Here is a 23544-nt window from a genome sequence, read left to right on the forward strand (position 1 = left end):
TGGGAACTGGACAAATCTGGGGTGAGGGAATGCAGAGTTCCTCATGAAACCTGGATCTCTGGGTGCAGGGGATAGGCTATTGTGGGGTGGTGACCTGCCTGCTATGGAAGCTTCAAGAGAACCTGTGATTTTTTTTTTTAAAGGGGGTTCTCGATTTTCTGGTGGCTCTCCTATGTGATCACAGGTGTGTTCCAGAAAAGAAACAGATGAGCATAGTGACATTTTGCTGGCCATGAGGAAAGAATCTCGTTCACTGAGAAGGTCTTTGCACTTAAACATTTCTTCTCTTGGGTCTCTATAAATTCTGTTATGTATCTCCTAAGAGTGGCTATATAATGGGCTGTGTTCTTCATACCTCAGTGAGAACTGTAGCCTCATTTATATAATACAATAATTCATGTATGCAGATATATCATACAACTAAACTAGACATCCAAATAAATCAAGTACATATTAACAGAATGATTTTAAAATAAAAACGTTAACAGACCAATTGTCGTAGTCCTTGTTGCTGAAAGGACATGTCTGGGATGTATCTAGAAGATCTAAATATATTTTTGTCTAGCAAAAAGGGGATGCTGGTAGCTACATAAAATAGAGAAAATAACCCTTTTCTAGATATAAGACTCTCTTTAGTTTTTACTCTATCCTATGATTAAAAAGAGAGAGAGAGAGAGAAGTTTCTTTAGATGTATCCATAAGGTTGACAACTCATAGTTTCTATTCCTTTTTTTTTTTTTTTTGAGATTTCTTTAGAAAAGGAAATTGAGTCCTGCCTTCATTTTGTGCTGTCCTTCCTGCACACAAGGACAGTGACAATTGATAAAATTTTTGTGATCATCATGTCCTTAATCATAAGATAGTTTAGTTGGTCACACAAAATATAATTTATTTTTCTTAATATGACATTTCTAAGCAGGAAGAAAACAGGTAATATGGATACACATATATGATAATTACATATTTTTTTAAAAATCAGCATCTGTATTGCAGTACTATAGACTACATTGTGATTTCTCAATTTCAACTCTGAAAGTGTTTAAATGAATTCCAATTAAAATAAACTATTCAGGGATGAATGAAGATTTTAGGCTAAAAATAACATTAAACAGTATTTAATTTTAAATTTAATTTTGCATACAAGGTGAACTATTAAATTCTTGAAAAAGCAAAGTTAATGTAAGTGCATACATGGATAAATGACTGACTTCTATGAATACAACTACAATTATCCAAAGTCATCTGGGAACAACATTTTTTACAAATATTCACTTTTTAAAACAGGCAAATAGAGATGGGAATCTTTTACAGTGGTGTCATCTATTTGCTTGACTGATTCTCATCATCTTAGGGACTGGATTGTCTATTTGGGGGCCCTTTGGGAGAGTAAAGTGAATGCACTTGCTGATCCTCCCTAAACTACCTCTTGCAATATTTGCAAAATGGCTTTGTTCTTGTACCTCTTTCCTTGATTTTTCACTTGAATATACATTCCATCTTCTTAATTTGCTTCTTTTATCTGTTGCTATCTTGGGGACACTGGAGAAACCATCTTGTTAAAATTATGTATTGAAGAAGCTTTTTTAAAAACCACTAAGTGAGATTATTGAGATAAAGTGTCTGGAATTAAATGCAGGGAATATGTCAGCTGTCATCTTGGTAAGTACCTTCTGGCTGATTGAATTTACCAGAAGTACTAAGCTAAATGAGATATTACTGTGTTATTAATATTAGATGAAAGTCTTTTCTTTTCCTTTAAGATGAGATAATTGTAGGAGAAATATGACAAAATCAGAGGTAGAAGATGTGTTTTAATGAAACATCTAGTTATAGATGAAAGAGCAATAAGGCAATAGCATATTGTAGTTGAAAGTCTGTCATATCAGACAAAAGAGATTTAAGATAGTCCTGTATTTCCAGATCAATCACCCATTATTTTTGTGACTTTGGCAGAAATATACTTTCTCATGGATCTCATTTCTAACTTCTAGTAAACTTATTTCTTTAAAAACTAAAGACTTCAATTAAATTATATTCTTTGGTCTGGCAATGGAAATTGGGTGTGCCTATGAATGCCTCCATTGAGAAACTTGTAATGTGTTTATTTGGGTCTAATTTTTGGAATCAAGAATGGGAGTAATATCGATGAAAACATAAAAACCCACTCATTGACTTAACAAGAAAAAAAAGTCTTGAGTGTTGAGCTCATGATCTAGAAATTATAAATGCAAATTTATCTTAATGGAAGAAATTTTGCATGATAAAGGCATAGTTAAATAATAAGTTAGGATTCATTGGTGTGTCTCATTGTGTGTCTTCAACTTGATCCAGATGCCATTAGTTGGACGAAGAATCAGATCTCCTGCCAGGCCAAGTTCTTCTCTTTTCTGGTTGCATTCTACCCAAAAATGTCTCAGGATGCAGGAAAGAATGGTCTTTTCTTCCATCATGGCAAACTTTTGACCTTTAAATTAGTGTAAACACCATGAATTTAGTTATAGGTATATTTCAAATGGGAAAATAACACTGATTTGGAGGAAACAAGCTGTTTTGTATTCAGAGCAGGTCTTGGGATAACCAGGACCAGCTGGGAAGCTATTTAAAAATGAATCTTGAGTTCCCTTCTCTGTTCATACCCATTGTATCTGACTGCTGGGGTGGACCAGGAAATCTGTATTTTAGCAATACTCCAGATGAATCCTGGGCTCCTTAAATCATGAAAATCCCTACTTTAAATCACCTTCTTACATAGCCTTTAGTGTAACTTACGACAATCTCCAAATATGATTCAGATTCATCCCCTTAAATCTGACGTCATGTCACTATACCTGCTTTTACATAAATAATAAAATGCGAGAGATGCTAGAGCCAAAGTTGTTTATAATGATGATGATGTACATTATTTTTTTTAAAGTAGTTCAGCTGGGCATGTTGTAAATTTTCATTGTTTTATATTTGTAGAATACCATTCATAGAAAACCCCACAAAAAGTAAGTTAAATAATTATTAAATTTTAAATGTAAAAGGTATATTCTATTTTAACACAAAATATACAACATGTGTCAGTTTTACCATGAAAGTGATTATTTTTTATGTTAAGGGCTGAATTGTGTGTTCCCTATCCCCCTAAATTCATATGTTGAGTCCTAACATCCCGTACTTTAGAATGTGACTGTGTTTGGGGATATAACTTTTAAAAGGAAATGAAATTAAAATGAGCTTGTATACATGGACTGTAATCCAATGTGACTGATGTCCTTAGAGAAAGAAGAGATTAGGAAACAGACACACACAGAAGAAAGATCATGTGTTGATACAGAAGATGAACATCTACAAGCCAGACACAGTCCACAGAAGAAACCACCAAGATCCTGGACTCTAGCCCCTAGAACTACGAGAAAATAAATTTCTGCTTAAGCCACCAGTGTAGTACTTTGTAAACTAGTACAGTGAATGATGGTAACATCTTAAAAATAATGCATGGTAAGATGTAGAAAAAAGGAAAGCAATTTTTTAAGAGCTGCAATGGACCACCACATTGCAAAGAATGTGAGAAACCCTCTGTCGTGTGACCTAAAAGGTCAAACCAACTCAGATGGATACAAACCTATACAGTTTCTTGGTCCAGCAGAGAAGGGCACATACGCATATGGATGGCGTCCTTGTGAGTTTTCTGGAAAGAACCTTTCTGGCTTGAAATCCTCGGGGTCTGGGAAGAACCTGGGGTCTCTGTGCAGTGCATAGGTAATGACGATTACTTCAGAGCCTTTCACGATTCTGTGACCCGCTGTCAAAAAGAAAGTTGCCATTCCATAAGAATGAAGCAAGACAGACATACAAGCATCCATTTTCCTACTATTCTATTGTATAATACATACCAATTTTGCAGTCGTCATTAAGGTGTCTGGAAAATAAAGGCACTGAAGGAAAAAGGCGAAGGGTCTCCTTAACAACACATTCCAGATATTTAAGTTTCTTCAGGTCCTCTAAGGTAGCAGGACGATCAGACCTTCCTGATTAAAGGAAATACACGAAATGTCAATGAAAGAAATGTTGGGCTGGGACATGGGTGGTCCGGGATGTGGGTGTTAGATAGCTTCCGATGAAGTAGAACTTCTGCTACTACATATAATCAGAATAAAATGAGACAATATGCTCAATAAAAGAAACCAGACCCAAAAATATCACAAATGCATGATTCCACTTATAGTAAATACTCAGAATAGGTATACTCAAAGAAAGTAATCAGAGACTGGGGAGACAGAACTGGAAAGTGGCTGATTAACGGCACAGGGTTTCCTTTTTGGGGTGCAGAAATGTTTTGGAATGAGGTAGAGGTAACATTGTACAACACTGTGAGTGTACTGAGCTGCATATTTTTAAATGCTTAATTTGAAGTCTCAGAATTTCCTTCCAGAAGTGCTTTTTTGGGTCAGATTCTTGGATTTGCACCACAGTATGCCCCCACATCCCTTCCCCCACCTCAGACAAAGAAACCAAGACAACTCTAGGCCTTAGACACATCCACTTCCCTGGTTTGGTGGAGGGAGAAAAACAATAGCGAGAAGCAACTGAACATATTGATAAAATACAAAATGAAATAGACTTCATGCAGAACCCAAATGTGGAGATTTTACAAGCAGAAAAGAAATAAAAGAAAAGCCAATTACATTTCATCAGAAGAAATTTAAATTCACCACCAAAGTCTCAAATTGCAGGGTAACATTTGTCCACCAGACATAAGTCTACACTGCTTGGAGAAGATGAGGAGTTGCTCTGTTCTTAGACTAGAGTTGAAGTGACACTGTAACACAGGAATCTCCATAAAAAGGGGAGGTTCCAGTTTCCCTGCTGCACCTAATGAGAAGAGCTGAGCAACCAGGTGAAGCTTTAGAAGGTTTGAAGGAGACACGGGAGAGGAGAGAAGTGGAGCAGAGAGACCCGTGAAGAAGGCTGCCTTTCCGGAGAGAAGACTATGACTACTAGAAAACCTTTATGCTTTATATACAAATGTCTATTTCATCTGTTAAGCAGGGAGACTCTTGAGGACAGTGACATCTGTTTGCATCCCCAACATCTAGCCCAGTGCAGTCACAAGCCAGGCAATTAGCAAATGCCTTTAAGTGAATGCAGAAGGCAGAGGACATAGGCTAGGGAGGGGATCCCCCTGGGGGTATCCCCATGGGGGTCTTCTGCCATTGTAATGTCTTTTTTTTTAAATAAATTTTATTTTTATAATCCCCACACAATTGCAACCCCCTTATTTTGACCCCAATCCCTCCCTCCCCGCCCCCCCACCCCCCATAGAATGTCTCTGGTTCATAGCTTTTTGCTAATTTTGATTTTCACTTTCTTATAGTTATTCATTTTCCTGGTCCCTTATTTAAGTTTTCTAAATTCCTCTATGAGTGAGACCATCCGGTATTTTTCTTTTTCTTTCTGGCTTATTTTGCTGAGCATGATCCCTTCCAGCAAAAATATGGAATGCTTCACGAATTTGCGTGTCATCCTTGCGCAGGGGCATGCTAATCTTCTCTGTATCGTTCCAATTTTAGTATATGTGCAGCCGAAGCGAGCACCATTGTAGTGTCTTTAGAGCAGGTCCTGCACATCCTGATGAGAGAGAACACCACTGACTTAGAGGACTCGGGACCCAAGTATAACGACTGAAGGGCGCACCGTACCAAACACTCCCTCCAGCTCCTTGTGCACTTCTCTCTGGACTTCTGGGTAAGAACCCAGCAGGTATAAAGCCCAGTTCATTGCAGCTGCAGTTGTATCATGGCCCTACAAATGGAAGGAAAAAATAATTTAAAAGCCGAGCAATAGTGAGAAGAACAGCAATAATTCCACTTTGAATTCACAGAGGCAATGTGGCTGCAGAGCACAGCAAATTAACTCTGCACAGCAAGTCACTGCAGTGAGACACAGAAATGCTGGAGATTCACACTTAGATTTTTCGTGCTACACAGAGTTGCCAGAAGTTTTAATAAGGGGACTTCCAAAGGAACTAATGTGTGAGACTTTTTGTTTGTTTGTTTTTTGTGGAACCCTCGCCAGTGCCAGGGAACAAACCGGCGCTGCAGAGGCTGCGGGCAGTCTCGCAGCCCGTGCTCAACCGCTGTGCCACCAGGGAGGCCCTATGTGAGGCTATTTTTAAAGGGAATAAATTCTGACTTTCCTGAGTCAAACTGCTATATCTATACTTCTCTACCTTCCCATTTGTAAGGTAGGTTCTACCTGTCAGAGCTGGACACCGGCGATTATGTGTGGGTCTGTGTCATGTTCTCCTCATGACATGTTGGTAGGTAGCCACATTTAATACTTGCTGAGTTTTAGGAAAAATATGAAGTACTTTGCACAAATGAACTCCTTTTACTTCAAAAAAACTTGCATGAAATGTTTGATGCTGCTAGTCAGATTTTAGAGATTAAACCAATGAAAAAAAATGTTAAATAACTTCCCCAGAGCCAGATGCCTTAGTAGGAAGAAAAGGTAGAAATAGAACCCTCAGGGTCCACGCTATTCCCCTCTGCCAGTGGTCTGGGATAAGGATGTTTAGACAACTTTGTTTTCTGCTCATTGTTGTAGGCCTTTGTTTCATATGTTCCATCCTCATCTTTTTTTTTTTTTTTAAGATTTATTTATTTATGCATACAAGAGCTGGGGTACAGGCCAGAGATGCAGGGGGGTGAGAGGAGTCACCAGAGACAGAGTGGGGAACAGAACAGGCAGATTGACCAAAGTACACTGCTGAGGGGAGCAGCGGGCGAGTCAGGAGAGGTCTGCTCCGCCATGTGGATTTCTCCCTAGCCAGCCGGGGATTGAACTCATGCTGCAGGGGATGTGGAAAGCTTCAAAGTGTGGTGCTTAACCCTTGTGCCACCAGGGAAGCCCCCATCCTCAACAGGACATTTCCAATACAAAAATGGTGGGTTCTTCTGAATAAAATGTTATGTATTTGAGGAAATGAAAATAGTTGTATAAGGTTTTAGAGAAAACATACATTCCCCTCTATGGATGATCTTATTTTTCCATTTTCCTAGCCAACAAATGATCATAGTAATATTTTAGTCTCTGGGTAGAAACCTTCAAATCATTTGTCTTATTTGCTTTCTTTTTTTCCTATACTATATTTTTATGAAAGTGACATTGTATTATGGCAGTGATGCCGGAAATAACATAATAGGCAATACCTCAAACATGAAGGTATCAACTTCTTCTCGAATATCATCATGACTTAGCTTGTTCCCTTGATCATCAGTTACATTTAAAAGCAAGTCAAGAAAAGCCCTGCGTTTATTTTTGGAGGAGGCGGTGCCCTGGTGGTCAGTTGGATTTTCTTCCTCCCTCTTCATTTCATTGGCCCGTTCAGCTATGACCTGTGTGATACAAGCATCACATACTTTGTTTGGAATTTATGTTAACACATTTTCTCAACAAAACATATTTGGTTCTTTGCTTCAACTCTTCTATCATTTCTATCTCAACAATAACTTGGGTTCTTGTGAATATAACACATCCTGTTGATACTTTAGAACATTATTCAATAAGGCTCTTGAAAATAAATTTAATGTCAGACAAATTCATACTCTTCAAGTGCAATTTGTGGTTTTTCCTAAACAAAAATAGAATAACTGTCTACTTGATAGGGACTTACAGTTTGGATGGAGTTAATGATAACCAGTTTAGGTGGCAGAAGGAATGCAATCATCATCCGATAGACTAATTGTAGATCCCTCTAATTACATATTGTATTTAGAGAAAATAAAGTGGGAAGTTGATTCATCAGTTTACCCTAAGTGCCTGCTGTGCCTTCTGTCTACAATGCTGTTTACTAAGACACCAGCATGGTGGTGACCTCTCTTCCTCCAGGCCTCTGCTCATCTTCACATCAGAAAGGCCTTCTCTGATGGCTGCAAGGCTGGTTCCTAGCACTCACTGTCTTCCTTACACTATGTTTTCCCATTACACTGAACACTTGACATTATAATGTACTTCTTCTTTAGCATCTTCCCCAACTTGAAGAACTCATCCATAGAACAGCTAATTTGTCTTCATTTGTTGATATATTTCCAACCTTTTCAACACTGCTTGGCATTTTAAGGAATGCTCATTTGATATGTTTTGAATGAGAAAAATAAAAGTCCATAAACTTAATTTGGCTATATATGTCACTTTCTTCTCCTATCAGGAAATACTAAATCTGTACTAGGTGTTTTTGAGGGCAAAACACTAACTTCTTTTGCATTTGATGGAGGTCCCAGAGCCTAGAGGTCTGTGTGGAATTGTCAATATTTATTGATTGAGTGCTATTTTATATCTAACTTAGAATTATTTGTTTATATATACTGATACTAATGTGTGAAATTTGAGGCAAAATGTAATTATACCCATAAAACATGAACTGTTTGCCATTCTCCTACCATGAGGTGATTATATACCTTAAAGGTGGCCAGCTTAACAAATGTCTCATTTATCTAGCATCTGCTGACTTAGTAACACTTGCTCTGCTGGTGATGGGATGAACCTCATTGTAAGGAACCAAATCCAACACATTAAAAAAAATTATAGCAAGGAGAGAAAAAATTTAAACAATTGAGATAGTATTTTTAAATCAAAATTTGATATACTTTTCAATAAAATTTTGCTTTTTTCATACACACATCTTTAATATAATTGACATCCTATATTCACAACACCACTATCACCTGATTGTATTTGAATTGGATATAAAACAACAATTTCTAGTTACTTTTCATCTTTTACAAGTAAAGATACTGCTATACATTTCCCTTTGCCTTTGAAAATTCTTGCCTAATCCAAACATTCTCAAGAAGAGTCTGCAAACATAGATCCTTGTCTTTTATTCTTGTAACAAACTCTTAATAAAAGTTCATAACTCATCTCACTTTTTGTTTACATATAACCTCTCCTACTAGACTAACCTTTAGCATACACTTGCTTCACTGTTTGATATCTAGCAAGGGCTAAATTAATATTTGCTGAATATATAGGTAAAATTGTGCTGCCTATTTCTTTCCATTATTATTGAACTTTTATCTTGGAAGAAACCAGTTCCACAGTCCTACACTGGGCATGTTAACAAATAATAAAAATCATGAACTTATAAAAATACTGGAGGTGGACAATGTTAATGGTTGCATAATATTGAGGATGTGCTTTATACCATCAAAGTGCCTATTTAAAAGAGGAATAAAGGTCACTCATATTATGAACATTTTGCCACAATGGGAACTTACATTTTTGGTAAAATTATGTAGAATCATTAGGCTCCTCTTGTGTTCCTTTCCGTCTTTAAACATAAGGAATATTCGATCAGGCCAGAGCCAGGGCATCTTGATTCTTCGAAGTAAGATATCACTCATTCTATAAATAGTATAGAAATATATCAGCAGGTGTATCTGCTCTGTATTTCTTGAGCATCTATTTGGTGCCTAGTCTCAATGAGGGTAAGATAGGGTGGCGAAAATGATTTTTCTGAGAGGTGATTAAGAGCCTCATGATTTAAGCTCATCAGTGAAGGCATGGAATGTTACACACCCAATGAAGTTTAACTTTTTGATGAGTTTTTAGATGATTAAGGAATCTTACAAACAGCTTTACTAGTTAACCATCTGATCACTGCTTCTGTTTCTCCAGAGAGTGCTGGCTCCCAAGGCTGCCTGTGGCTCTTGCTTCACCTGTTAAAGAGATGATCTGCCTTTTTTTAAAATCCACTCATTGGCTTGATCACTCCTCTGGAATGACAGAAAACAACTGGCTGCCCTATTCTACAGAAAAGTGCTTGGTGCATGGTAAGTGCCAATCTGCCCACCGCTGCCCCAAACACAGCTCTTATCATTTGCAGTGATGGAGCAGGAAGACTCATGTCTTTTACTTCATGACAGAATGAGATGCCCATTCTTCAGGGTAGCCTTCCTTGGCCACTCAATGGGTATTTCTATTTTCTTCTCTAACAGCAAATTGATCTTTCCTTTTAACCATGTATTATAATTTATAAATTTATATTTGTTTCAAAAGCTATCTCCCAGGCCATTCTGTCTGTTGTGTGCCACAATAAAACTAGTCCGTACCTTGTGCAATAAATGGGAGGTCATGGGTGCTCAATAATTATTATAATTTAAAATGAAATGAGCAGTGAAGTTTAATGACAGAACATGTCAAATGATATCCTAGACCTACTTTTAATAACTGAATAATATCATAAGCAATTTTAAAAGTAAAATAAATTATGTCAACTAAAAGCTAATACAGTGTAGAAAAATATGGGACAGGTGAATAAAAACAAACATAATACACAATAAGAAAGAGAAACAACAAAAGACCATATAGTATCATCTAATTTTTTTCTTTCTATGAATAACTTTTTTATCTAGTGGCTAGCAGACTATAAGACATGCTTATCTCCTGCTATCAATTAGTATCATAATGTAATGATTCAATCTCATGCATAATTGTCATTTAAAATTACGGCTGAATATACATTGTATAAATGATTGTCAAATCATTAAAGTTGGAAAAATATGTGCCATAAATTATATACCATTCCTCTATTGTTGAAATACATGCTTAAATATTAGTTTAATTTGTAGTATAACGTCCATTAAGGAACAATGGAAAACACAAGCAAAAATCATAAACAATGACTACTTTAAAGCCTTAATTATGAACAATTTAAAAAACAATAAAAAGGCCTCCATTTACCTATAAACAGCACGTACATACTCAGAATCTTCATGACTTTGAGCATTAATATTCTTCCCCATAGCAGTTTCTATAAAATATGGTGAGGAACAAACATTCAATTCATGCACATTTCTTGTGTTTCTTTTCCAGGGGCAGACACTTGACCAAAAAAAGACAAATCCTGTTTGGTTCTTGTATATTTTAAAGTCCCCCCATCCCCTCTTCTCCTGCAATTTCTGCTCCCCTGCTCCATGCCCCTTCTCTCTCTCTCCTTTCTCCTTCCTGGCAGGTGGACTCTGGCTGTTCTGCTCTCAGCCCTGCGCTGTTCTCAGGCAGTGGGCTCCACAGTAGGCCCACCCTGGAGAATCCAGCATCCTTTCCAACCCCCTCCCATACCTTTCCATGAACAATAGCTCTTTTCCATTTGGGTCACATTGTCTTTACACTAATGGGTGAGACTCACCACAGATGATATCTAGGGCACACAGTGTGATGTAAGAAAAGCAGTTAAATTCTTCTTGGTTAACATGTCTCTCAAGCTTATTAATCAATATATTTGCTTGTTTGTTCATGACATCTAAGAAGTTCTCCAGAATTGTAAAATGGAAAGTGGGTGTTAACATTTTTCTGCGAGCATGCCATTTGTTTCCAGTACTAGAAAAACAATGCACCGTGACAAAAGAGAAATAAATAAAGTACAAATACAGTCATGTCAGCAAAAACCGCATGAAATAGCTGAATCTACAGATTCTCAAATGCTTTAGTCAAAAATACAGTGATTCATCTATATGTATAGACTATATATTTTACATATTATTCTATATTATTAATGTTTACGTATTTTAATTTCTAAATTCTGAGATGCTAAAACTTAGATTTAATTCCTTAATTCTCTGATGATGCACCTGCTCCTGATGCTGCTTTATCTCCATCATGAGTTTTCCAAAGTCCGCATGATGGTCTCCTTTCTCTTGCTAGGTAGGCCCTCTCCCAGAGCATGGGTTCCTAACCTGGATGCAAGCTCAAGAATTGGGGTTACTGCCCTCCATATTCTTCTCTGAGACTGGCTGTCTTTTTCATTTGCTTTTCAAGATTCCCTGTGCCAAACTCTCATTTCCTTCACTCTGTTGGGACATGAGGACCTCCTGATTCTCTTTTGAAAACAGGTGATCATTGGGCCTCCCCGGTGGTGCAGCGGTTGAGTGCTGGGTTGCAAAGCTGCCCTCAGCCTCTGCAGCGCCGGTTCGATACCCGGTTGCTCCCAGCCACTGGAGGAGGGTCCCACATGGCACGCAGACCTCTCCTGCCACCTGCTGCTCCCGTCAGAAGTGTACTTCGGTCCTTCTGCCTGCTCTGCTCCCCGCTCTGGCTCTGGTGAATTCTCTCACCCTCCCGCGTTCTGACTGTACCCAGTGCTTGTATGTATTAATAAATAAATAAATAGATAGATAGATAGATAGATAGATAGATAAAAAAATAAATAAATCTTTTAAAAAAAAAGAAAGAAAATAGGTGATCATTACTGAAGATGGTGCCTGGAGATCACCATCACCATGCGCCTCCTATTTGTTTAAGACCCATAGTTAGCCAGACCTATCTTTATAGCTTCTCCCTTACATCCTGACAGCACAACCTAACTACAGAACAACCGTGTGTCAATTTTTAATATATCAAGTTATGCATTGAAACAACTATTTCTACTAACAGCTTTACAAATTGATATTGACATACCTTGTAAGAAGTCCTAGGCCAAGCCATGGTTCTAAAAAATTGTACAGATAGGACTTGTCAATTTGCCTTGAACTAGTCACAATTACCTTAGAAAGAAAAAAAGAATATTTGAGACATATATAGACATCAAACAATCTCAGTGATAAGGATATCTGCCTAGAACACACCTACTTGAAGCAACATTGCATCGCCATTATTTCTCTGTGATTCATTTTCATTTCTCTGCCTGGAAGAAATTCAATTAGAGATCTGAATCTTTAACTGTCAGAAAACTTGGTGACTAAAAGGAGTTGAGAGAAAGGAAAATGGTCTAAGATGATTTCTTGTTTCCTATCATAACCTAGGATCTAGTTATGTATTAAGCAAGTGCGCTGGGTGGGGAGCATGGGCAGGTGAATCCAGAGATGGACTACATCTAGGGAGATGAGAATCACTTTTCAGATTTGAATTTTGCCTCGTCTATAAGCAGATGTGAAGCTCAGGCTAAAAGCTGGAGCCAGAGGTACACATCTGAGTGTCTCCAGCAGACACCTAACACTGGAAGCCAGGGGTGTGACTAGGTTGCCTATTCGCAAAGTGAAGTAGAACATTTAGTGGATCAACATTGGCTCCTTTACTCTAACAACACTCTGCCACCTATTCCTAATCTATGTACTCTAGGTCATGGGTCTCTCTAGTGCCCTCACGATCCACTCTGAACTAGGGTTCCAGTTGTGGTACAAGAGAAACGCCAACATTTTCACCATAGTAACTAAGAAAGACTCTTCCAGCACTATTCCCTAGAAATTTCCATTTTTAACTTTGTTCCAAAAAGAGAAACTCTATTTACTTCATTTTTATTCTCACCCAAATCCTTTTCTCATCAAACCACAAGATAATTTATTTCACCAGTGTCCCATAATAAGTAACAAGTATACATTCTTTGGAGGATTAATTTCAATCACACAGAGTATCTACATCTGTCCTATTAATATCAGATTAGCATTGTCTTTTAGGAAAGTTAATTTGGAATAGTACTTTTTTTTTTTTAAAGATTTATTTATTTATTTACACAAGCACTGGGTACAGTCAGAAGCTCAGGAGGGTGAGAGAATTCACCAGAGTCAGAGCGGACAGCAGAGCAGGCAGACTGACGAAGTACACTGCTGAGCAGTGGGCAGCAGGAGAGGTCTGCGCGCCATGTGGGACCCTTACCCAGTGGCCGGGGATCGAACCGGCGCTACAGAGGCTGTGGGCAGCTTCGCAACCCAGCGCTCAAACGCTGTGACACCGGGGAGGCCCTGGAATAGTACTTTTATAATGAATATAGGATGAGACTGTGAGCCCATTCAGGGAAACCCTCGTATTAACTAGTATATATATTTTTTATCTCCAAACAGTGCCTGGCAGATGCCATATGCGACCCTTGTGGAATCTGAAATGGTTCTATAAAATGTCTGCTTCTGCAGACTTTCCAGAAAGGGAAACAAACAAATGGGCACCTGACACCCAATGTTCCCTGATATCTGGTGGCTGCTGCTCTCCGAGGACTCAGAGTCCGCTGCAAAGCAATGAATGCTCCTATCCAGCTGTAATAAAGTTGTCAACACTTGCTCATGTGCTTAACATAATTAAATATATGGAAATAGTCACTATACTGATTCTGATCTCACACCATTAAATACAGAGTGGAATAGTGATCATGTCTACCCTGTACTCACCTCCACACTTTCTGCGTTATAAAGGGTCACCACTGGCATTGGCCCAAGCCAGAGTTTGACCAGTGGCAGGTGTCGGAATTCTTCAGTATATTCAATTAACTGCTGGAAAAATTCTGTAAAAAAATAATTTTTTAAAAGATTTATTTATTTATGCATACAAGAGCTGGGGCACAGGCCAGAGATGTGGGGGGTGAGAGGATCCACCAGAGATAGAGTGGGGAACAGAACAGGCAGACTGACTGAAATACACTGCTGAGGGGAGCAGCAGGTGAGGCAGGAGAGGTCTGCTGTGCCAAGTGGGTTTCTCCCTGGCCGGGAATCGAACTCATGCTGCAGAGGCTGTGGATTGCTTCATAGTGCAGTGCTTAACGCCTTGCATCACCAGGGAGGCCCAAAAAGAATAAATTGTTTTTTTAAAGATATATTTATTTATACAAGAACTGGAGTACAGGCCAGGTGCGCAACAGGGTGAGAGGATTCACCAGAGACAGAGCGGGAAACAGAACAGGCAGACTGAAATACACAGCTGAGGGGAGCAGCGGGTGAGACAGGAGAGGTCTGTCTGCGGAGATGTCCACATGGTGAGACAGGAGAGATCTGTCTCACCATGTGGGCATCTCCCCAGACAGCAGGGGTAGATCTGGCACTGCAGAGGCTACGGACAGTTTCACAGTGCTGCGCTCAACCACCTGCGCCACCAGGGAGGTCCAAAAAATAAATATTTTTAATTAAAAGTAACTAACTCAGTCAAGATGACAATTTTGTAATAGGTCCCTTAGAATGTCTATTTGGGTATTTTTTTTAACTTTGGGGAAGTCACTGTCTCCAAAGGTCTCATTCTTAAAGGTAAAGTACATCATCCCTAGAAACTGATGATTGAATTATGAGGGTAATTTAATTTAATTATGACTATACAACATATATTAAACAACCAGGTTAATTGTGATGTGCCAAACTTCAAATCAACAAGAAAGAACAATTTTGTCTACATAAGAACCACATTACATGGATTTCCTAAGTGCCTGGAGGTTATTCAATTTCTCTAGTGTCTTGCAGCCCCTTTATAGGGAGGGAAACCTATTCATCCTTCCACTGGGTGGGCTGTAGTTTTGTTAATAAATGGCGTTATACAAATGTTAATTGTTTAGTTTTCATAATTGTATTAATCATATAATAATTCACCAGTAGAGGAGCTGGGTAAAAGGCATATGTGAATTTTCTACTGTTTTGTGACTTTTCTGTGGGTCTAAAACTATTTCAAAATACATAAAATTTTGAAATGAAAAAGGAAGTATATTTTTCTGAAGGTGGAGAGTAAGAAGTAAGCTGGAGGAGGATTAAAAAGATATTTCGTTGACTTGGAGAACACTTACATACAAATTTATTGTAATTGACTAATGTCTGTATCTCCGCTCATATAGGACAAAAGGTTTTACTTAATTCAAATGGTGGAATTGGTTTGGAAATGTGAAAAAATAAGGAAAAGTTCTCATAGTGAATAAAAGAAAAAAATCATTGACCTTACGAATTTTATTGAGAGGCTTTGTGGACAGCATAATGATTAGATGGGCAAATTTTATAGTTAATGAAGTCAATTTTTGATTACAAATCCAAAACGAGAATTAAGAAGCTGGAAGTACCTGCGTGGCTCACACATGCAGCCCTCGAGCATCGAATGTGTGCCTCCAAACAACTAACCCCTAGCCTCAGGAACGGATAAAGGTCACTTCCGCAACAAATCACGGTACCAGAGGCAATGAAGAGGTTGCTAGAACAGAAGGTTAAGTCTGAGGAATTACTGAAAGTCACGGAGAAGATAGGAAATACCATGAAGTAGATGGCTTTTGAGTGCTAAAGAATGATCTGAATTTTTATAGGTAGAAAAAAGGAAGTAGAGGTGGGAGAGAGAATATAAATTAAGCAGCTGAAACAGTACATCAGAGACATAGAAAATTCTCTGTCTGTCCAGCCAAACTATAAGATCAGCATGATAACACTGGGAGATGAGACTAGTGTTGGAGACATGGAAATTTGATTTTTTTTCTCTTATAGGCTCTGGGAATAACAGAAAGTATCTGATATGGACTAACATACTAGACTTTATCTTAGGACAGTAAAATTAATGTGTGTGAGGTCAGAGAATAATGTTGGACCACAGGGTATAAAAAAGGGTGAGCTCTCATGCACCTGGGTTAGGCATGCTGATCCTGCTTCATGACTGCTCTGGTATTAGGTGTGGCAAAATGGTGACCATCTTCCCAATGACAGCAATGAAGAGCTGTGAGAAACTGGGGCACCACCACTCTCTGTACTAACACCCAGGAGGCCCCAGCCCGGGAAATGCAGCATGGCACTGGGAGAAGTCATTCAGTGACAAAAGTGTCCATCAAGGAACAGCACACTGGTGAACGCCACCCGGTAGAAACACATGGCCGTACCCGTTTACTAAAGGATGAGGAGTCAGGGCCCAGGCCTCAGAAGAGAGCTGGCAAAGGTTAGACAGTGGTCGTGACCCTCATGCAACAAGGTGAGGAAAAGGATTGAGTCCTAGTTGGGAGCTGATTACGCATGAGGAACTGAGGCCTCACTACACAGCTAGAAAAGGCCAGGTAGGGAGGGGTGGGGGGGGGCAGGCTAGCTGGTAGGCATGTGGGTACCAGGACTTTTACTGAGCAAAGGCAATGACCAAATGACACATCTGGACTTACCCAACCCCACTACGAATCTACTGATACGCACTAAGATTTCAACAGAGAGGCTGCAAATGGGAATTTGGGCACCAGGGACAAAAGTGCATGGCATAAAAAAACAAACCAGTTAATCTTTTTCATTTCCATAAATGTGTACATGCTCAGCCTATCCCTGCTACTCATCCATCCCAAAACTTCAACCCTCCCCTGTTCTTCACCACAAGCTGTTTAAAGTCCAGTGAGAAAGGGCCTGAGGCTCAGGGATGTTCACTGCAAATACTACTAAAGAGCAGTGATTTTGAACAAAGTGTTTGTACATTTTGCATCAAAATCTACTATAATTGTCCTAAAAATCTAATTTTTAAAAATCTAAATCTACACTCATTCTATTTATTTACTGTTTCAGGTTATTATAGGCCAGATCTAGTACCAAGTGTATTATATGCATTATATCTTTTATGACTCACCACAGTTAGATGAGAAGCATTATTATTATTGTCATTACATAATTGAGGAAATTCTACACAGTTAATTAATTTGTTCATTCACAGAGCTAGTGAGTAGTAGAAACTGGCTTTGAACCTGAGAGTTAGACCTTGACAGACAGATAGGGTCTGGGACCCTGGGAGACATAACAGGAGAGAGCAAATCAATTACAGGGAAGAAATTCAAAACCCTGTGTTGAAAAGACACCAGTTTGCCTATGTGAACACATAAATCCCAAAGAAGCAATCAAGAAATTGCAAGACCACCGCTGCTGTAGCCCTACACCGAAAACATGAGCACATGGCACTAATTTACCCAGCAACAACCATTTTCCAGACCCCTCCTTTGTGGTAGCTGCTCAGTTTCTTTATCTGTCCCTGCATAAATCTCCTCGGGCCTGCTTGCCTTGCTGAGGGCAGGAGCTGGTCTTTTTTTTTTTTTTTTTTTTTTTTAAGATTTATTTATTGATTGATTGATCGATACATACAAGCACTGGGTACAGTTAGAAGCGCAGGAGGGAGAGAGAATTCACCAGAGCCAGAGCGGGGAGCAGAGCAGGCAGAAGGACTGAAGTACACTGCTGAGGGGAGCAGCGGGCGGCAGGAGGTCTGCGCGCCATGCGGGACCCTCCTCCCGAGGCCGGGGAGCAGCCGGGGATTGAACCGGCGTTGCAGAGACTGCCGGCAGCTTCCCAACCCAGCGCTCAACCGCTGCGCCACCGGGGAGGCCCGCTGGTCTCTTTCTTTAAATAAACCCTTCAGTTCGAATGCTGTTGTGTGTCTGTGGTTGTTTCATTCTTTCATTGGGAAAGGCAGGTGTTGACATAATATACCAGAAAGGCAAGAAATTAGAATTCGAGAGGGCAATGGGAAGCCAATTGCAATATTCCAGTTAGGTTTACTGAGGCCAGAATTTGGACCATCATCACAAAGTGAAACACAGCCTGTCGTATGAGATTAGGTGACTGAGAACAGAGAAAATATTCAGAATATTCTGATAGTCACGACTTTGATGAGTTCAATGCTGGATACTGGACAAGGCCTCAATAAATGTTGATTGACTATTATGGAACTTATTCTAATCAAATTCTCTACAGTGATTTGGAAACCGCATGCATTCATTTTAACCTAAAATAACTCTGCACTACAGTTTCATTTATAATTTAGGGGAAAATAACTCTCATTTACAGAGTTTTAAACAATGTCTCAAAGTCCAGCACTTGGTTGCAAACCTAGAAATTGAGTAATGTTTTCTGTGATGCCAAGGCATCCTAATTACCAACACTTGTTGATTGTTTAAAAAGTCCCTTGTAAGACTACAAATGTTTTGGTGGTGGGCATGGTGTGGTGACATACATCTGAGGAAATGTGACCTATTCCCCTAAATCATATACAGTATTATAAACCAATGTTACCTCAATTACATATATATTAATAAATGAAAAATATATATTAAAAATTCCTTTGTAAAAGACAGTATTTGTCATTCAATTTAGCAAAAAGAATTACTTTAATTACTCCCATCAAGACAGTTTGTTTTGAAATGGGTCTTATTCACTGGGGTCTCAAATCATAGAAAATTTCCCTGAAAGAATTTGATGAGATTTCTTAAGTATGTGGCTTCCTGTTGGGGAGCTATATTTCTGTACTTAAAGCCTTAGGGTGGAAGCTCTGTTTTTACTATGAACCAAGATGATTTTAAAGGTGATATTCACATCTCTAAATGTCTTGTGGGATCACTGGCAAAATTAATCACACTGATGGTTAAAGATTTACTTGAATTTCTTCTGCCAAAAAACATTTTCAAGATTTTGGTAACACTTTCCCATGAGGTCTCATCATATAACCATGAAGATAAAACTACAGCATTCTATTTATTTGTGGGAACAGAATGTAAAAGAAACAATCACTGAAGCATTACAGTCAATGCGCAGTAAAGTTACTATTAACAATGAATCTGAAGGGAAATTGGGATCTGGTCCTGGGCTTTTTTACAGTAGTCATTTTACAGGCCAATCTTTTCAGCACTGGGTATCTCAGCCTAAACACTCAGGAAATGAAGTGCTATAATCTAATTTGCTTTCCTAAAAGGGAATTACAAATACCTGGTGTTATTGGGGAGCTTTCAAGATGAAAGTCACTTTCCCATTAGCAAAAAATAATAAAAATCAAATTCTCTAAAATGATAACAAACACCAACACCACCACACTCCAATAAATAAGGCTAATGGAATTTGTTGATTAGATTTCCAGAAGATGCTGTCATCACAGCTTGCTGCTATTATGTAACCTCCTAAAATATGAAGGTCAAGAAGGAATAAAGTTGTCCTAAGATCGTGTGATGTGTGTTTGGGGTGAGGGGTGCAGGGCCTCAACTGAGCCTAGGAAAGAGGGGAGACATCTAAGATATTCGTTGGCTGGGTTCCTGGGAAATTCCTGCCCTTAAAGTTTGATAGAACGGACAGAAAGACAAGCAGTGTTTTGAGACAGGACAGCTACAAGGTGGAAAGTGAAAGAGAATAAGCAGAAGGACAGGAGTTTGGAAATACTGCATCCAGTTATAGCTGGAGAGAAAGTTCTTATGCATGGAGGGCAGAGCGGGTTAGGCAAGTGCCAGGGCAGCTGGAGAGAAGTGGGAGTCCATTCTTTAGCAGGTGACACTTTCTCCCTGCTGGCAGCCAACACCTCAAGCAATGGAGATCCACGAAGACCCGAGGGCTGGAGTGAGATGAGGACTCTGGTTCAGGCTCTGGGAGGAGCTCCTGCTTCTCACAGACGCCCTGCTAGGCGGGGTCACACCAAGGAGCCCACCAGGCCAGGGCCAGGGCAGAGCTCCTTACCTCTTGCATCAGGTTTCAACCACAGCGCGTGTCCTACAAAGGGAAGGGCGCCACGTATTGTCGGGACGGTCCACAGCTGCAGCCATTTCTGCGCGTAGCTCGCCAGCATCTGCAGGAGGTTCAACACCAGGGCGCCTCCGGCCAGGGAGACAGCGCTCAGGACGCCCCAGAGCAGCATCTTCTGCCCCATGGGCACCAGCCACATCTCTGTCACTGCTCCGGCGGCCATTGTGCTCAGGACTTAGCTGTGGGGACCGAAGGAGCAGAGTCCTAATGGAGGCAGCAGCCCTGGGTCCAGCCTCTGAAGTTACACTGCACTGCCCCAGACGTTTCAAGATCCAGCGAAGTGAGTGGCTAAGGAGATGGGAAGAGAAGACCTCAGGCTACTTCCACTTCCTCCCCCAGGAGAGGCACTGTCTGGGTGCACTGGAGTGCGCTGTGCTTAAAATGAAATAAAGAGGCATGTGGCTTGAAATTCAGTGTTTGGAACTTCCTGTTCCGGTGTGGGGACCTAACCACAATCTTCTTTGAGCAACTTCAGTGTTTTTGTCCTCAGCTGGGACTGGCTGCTTGCCTGGGTGGGAGGTGCATCCTGGCTTCTGGATTAGAGTCAATCAGAGCAGCTGCCTGTTGGATCTAAAGAAGACTTTGGGCACAAACTTAGGGGCACCCTTTATCAGTTTGACTCAGGTAACTGAGATTCTGAGGACTGACTTAGATGGTCGTGCTCCAAATATTTTCCAAAATATTCTCTGGCCCAAGAAGAGCCAATACCTAAGAGAACAAGATTGTTGACAGGTTGATGAGGATGAAGGTTAAGGTCTGTAAATGCAGTAGAGGAAAGAGATGCTGGAAAGAGGGTTTGAGGAGACAGTCCTTCTGGAGGATTCTAGAAGGAACAAAGACAAACCCCTGGGCCTGCCGAAGGAGAAGGGGAGGACAGGAGAAAGATGCCCCAATTCTGCTCAAGGCTTTGTTCACGGTCTCCCAGCTTCTCTCTTTTCTCCAGGCAGATGTACCCCAATCCTGACCCTGGGTCCCTTGTCTACATTGGATCCTTCTTACAAAAGGGCAAGGCTAGGAGTGTCCCTCTGATAGCAGGTGCTCCCTAAGCTATAGGGACAGTGTCAGGAAGATGAGAGATGTCCTGCATCCCTACTTTGCTTAATTAGTTTCCTTTTATTTGCAGCTAACCATGTGGGGCTCTCCACAGGCACCTGCAGGGCCTCTTTGATGTGGAGAAAAACATGCCTAAGGCTCTCCTCCAACTGAGTTGTTTTTTTTTTTTAATATCTCTATATGCAAGGACCTGGAAAGAGATTCATGAAATATTAAATGAAAAAATAAAACAAAATGTAATTGCCATTTAGGGAGAAAATCCTCCCTTCACTGCAGCAGGACTAATATCTAGAAAGAAAATGCTGATCAGCTCGATGGAGTGGGATGGAGAAGTTACACTTTATATTGTCTTCATCTCTATATTGCTTAATCTCTTTGGGACTTGAGAACTAAATGTGTTCACTTCATATGCTAAAGCATATCCCACAGGCTTTAGTTTTCACCTCTCCAAAGGATTGAGGTTGAACAATTTCAGTTATAAAATAGGATTATGTGTATTGCACTTTCTACTAATCTCTGCAGACAAAACAATAAGAGTCCTCCAATAACACCACTTCATTCAGTGTCATTTTGCTATTTTATTGATGAAGGGGAGAAAAAAGATTCCCAACTCGGGCCACTCTCTGCAGGGAGTTTACGTGTTCTTCCCGGTCTGTGTGGGTTTAAGCTCAGTGTTCTGGATTCTTCCCACATCACCAGAATACACACAGGAGATTCATTACTGTGGCTCAGTTATCCCAGTGGAATGAGGGTGTTTGTCTGCATGTGGATGAAAGAGAGAGACAGACAGACAGACAGGAACTTGTGAAGAAAGGGCATTCTGTCCAGCATTGGGTCCTCTCTTGGGCCTTGAATTGCTAGGATAAGCTCTGTTCACCTGGGACCCTACACTGGAATGAGTAAATAGAAAAATGAGCAAGTGATTAAAATTATTTTAAAATAAAAATTAAAGTGCACAATAGTCCGATAGTCGTACAAATGCACTGCAATAAACAATGATATAAAAACACTCAGCAACTCTGTCCTACTTGTGAGTGCTTGTTTTTCACCTCTAAGGGGGGAAAGACATTCCTTACAATTTTGGTTTTGAAACATTTGTTTCCTAACTTAATCCTGTTGCAGTGAGTATGACAGGATCACAGTGCCCCAGGATATCTGTGACCACAAACAGAAAAGTGTGACATTGGAGAGAAAACTCAAAGTTTTGAAGAGGTTTGGTTATGAACAGCAAGGTATAGCTATTGGAAAAGTTCTCAATCTACCAACAACTTTAAGAACACTTCACAGTAATGCTGAAAAGATTAAAGCTTGTGCTTATGCTTGAAGGGTAATACCTTTAGCTGCCACAAAACTAACTTGGAATAGAAGTAGGACAATGGGAAATACAGACAGACATGTGTCTGGAAGCAGCACACACATCAGGGAGCCCTCCATGCTTGATAATGGCCCATATAAATGAAAGCTCTCAGTTGACTAAAGACCTAAAGGAAAGACAGGATTCTAGTGCTGAAAATGAGCACTTCGTGGCAAGGTATGGTTGCCTTAAGCATTTGTGGAAATGGTCAGAACTGCAGATGATGTGCAAGTAACAGGTATGTCTGCCAAGTGCTGACAAAGGAAGCCATAGCTGACAAGGAAGCCAGCTTTACTAAAAAAATGTTATTCTAGGGCCTCCCCTGGTGGCACAGCAGTTGAGCGCTGTGTTGCGAGGCTGCCCGCAGCCTCTGCAGCGCCAGTTCAATCCCCCGCCACTGGCGAGGGTCCCACAAAAAAAAAAAATAAAAAAATGTTATTCTAGAAGGGAGATACACTGTGCAGGAAATGTTCAGTGTATACGAGACAGGTCTTTTTGGGGAATGAATGTCTGAATGAACTTATATTTCTAAAGAAGAAAAACCAGCACCACAATTCAAGATCACCTGACTTTCCTTCTTGGTGGTAATGCTTCAGGAGATTTTAAGTCCACACCACTGGATGGTTATCATGAGAAACCAAGAGTTATGAAGGGTTACTCTGTCTCACCTTTCTGTTGGTTGAAAATCAAATAAAAGCTGAGGAAGGAAAACTTTATTTGAAGATGATATAATTGTCCGTGTCAAAAATCCAATGTGATCACCAAAAATCATCCACAAAACTACTAAAACTAGAAAGTCCAGCTAGTGAATTATTCCAGATATCAAGATACAATGTTAATATGCACAAGGCAATTGTATATACCAACAGTAGATAGCATAAGCAATAGGACACAGACATTTTTAAACTCTAGTTA

The 23544-nt window shown here is 39.8% G+C and overlaps 1 protein-coding gene and 1 non-coding gene across 2 annotated transcripts; both read right to left on the minus strand.

Moving 5' to 3' along the window:
* Positions 1-2072: 2072 nt before the first annotated feature.
* On the minus strand, positions 2073-20450 carry LOC119257930 (cytochrome P450 4V2-like). Its single transcript, XM_037526349.2, has 11 exons — positions 20157-20450; positions 14142-14254; positions 12442-12527; positions 11174-11364; positions 10729-10798; positions 9264-9390; positions 7197-7382; positions 5685-5787; positions 3879-4013; positions 3608-3787; positions 2073-2464 (listed from the first exon to the last, which is right to left on the minus strand). The coding sequence occupies exons 1-11, from the start codon at positions 20383-20385 to the stop codon at positions 2292-2294; spliced, it is 1593 nt and encodes a 530-aa protein (XP_037382246.1). The 5' UTR covers positions 20386-20450; the 3' UTR covers positions 2073-2291.
* On the minus strand, positions 5474-5579 carry LOC119258408 (U6 spliceosomal RNA). The gene has a single exon (XR_005128251.1). It is a non-coding gene; the product is annotated as a U6 spliceosomal RNA (small nuclear RNA).
* Positions 20451-23544: the final 3094 nt, after the last annotated feature.

Source organism: Talpa occidentalis, unplaced genomic scaffold, assembly GCF_014898055.3.
Source record: "Talpa occidentalis isolate TD23 unplaced genomic scaffold, MPIMG_talOcc4v2.1 talOcc4.4, whole genome shotgun sequence".
Lineage (NCBI taxonomy): Eukaryota > Metazoa > Chordata > Mammalia > Eulipotyphla > Talpidae > Talpa > Talpa occidentalis.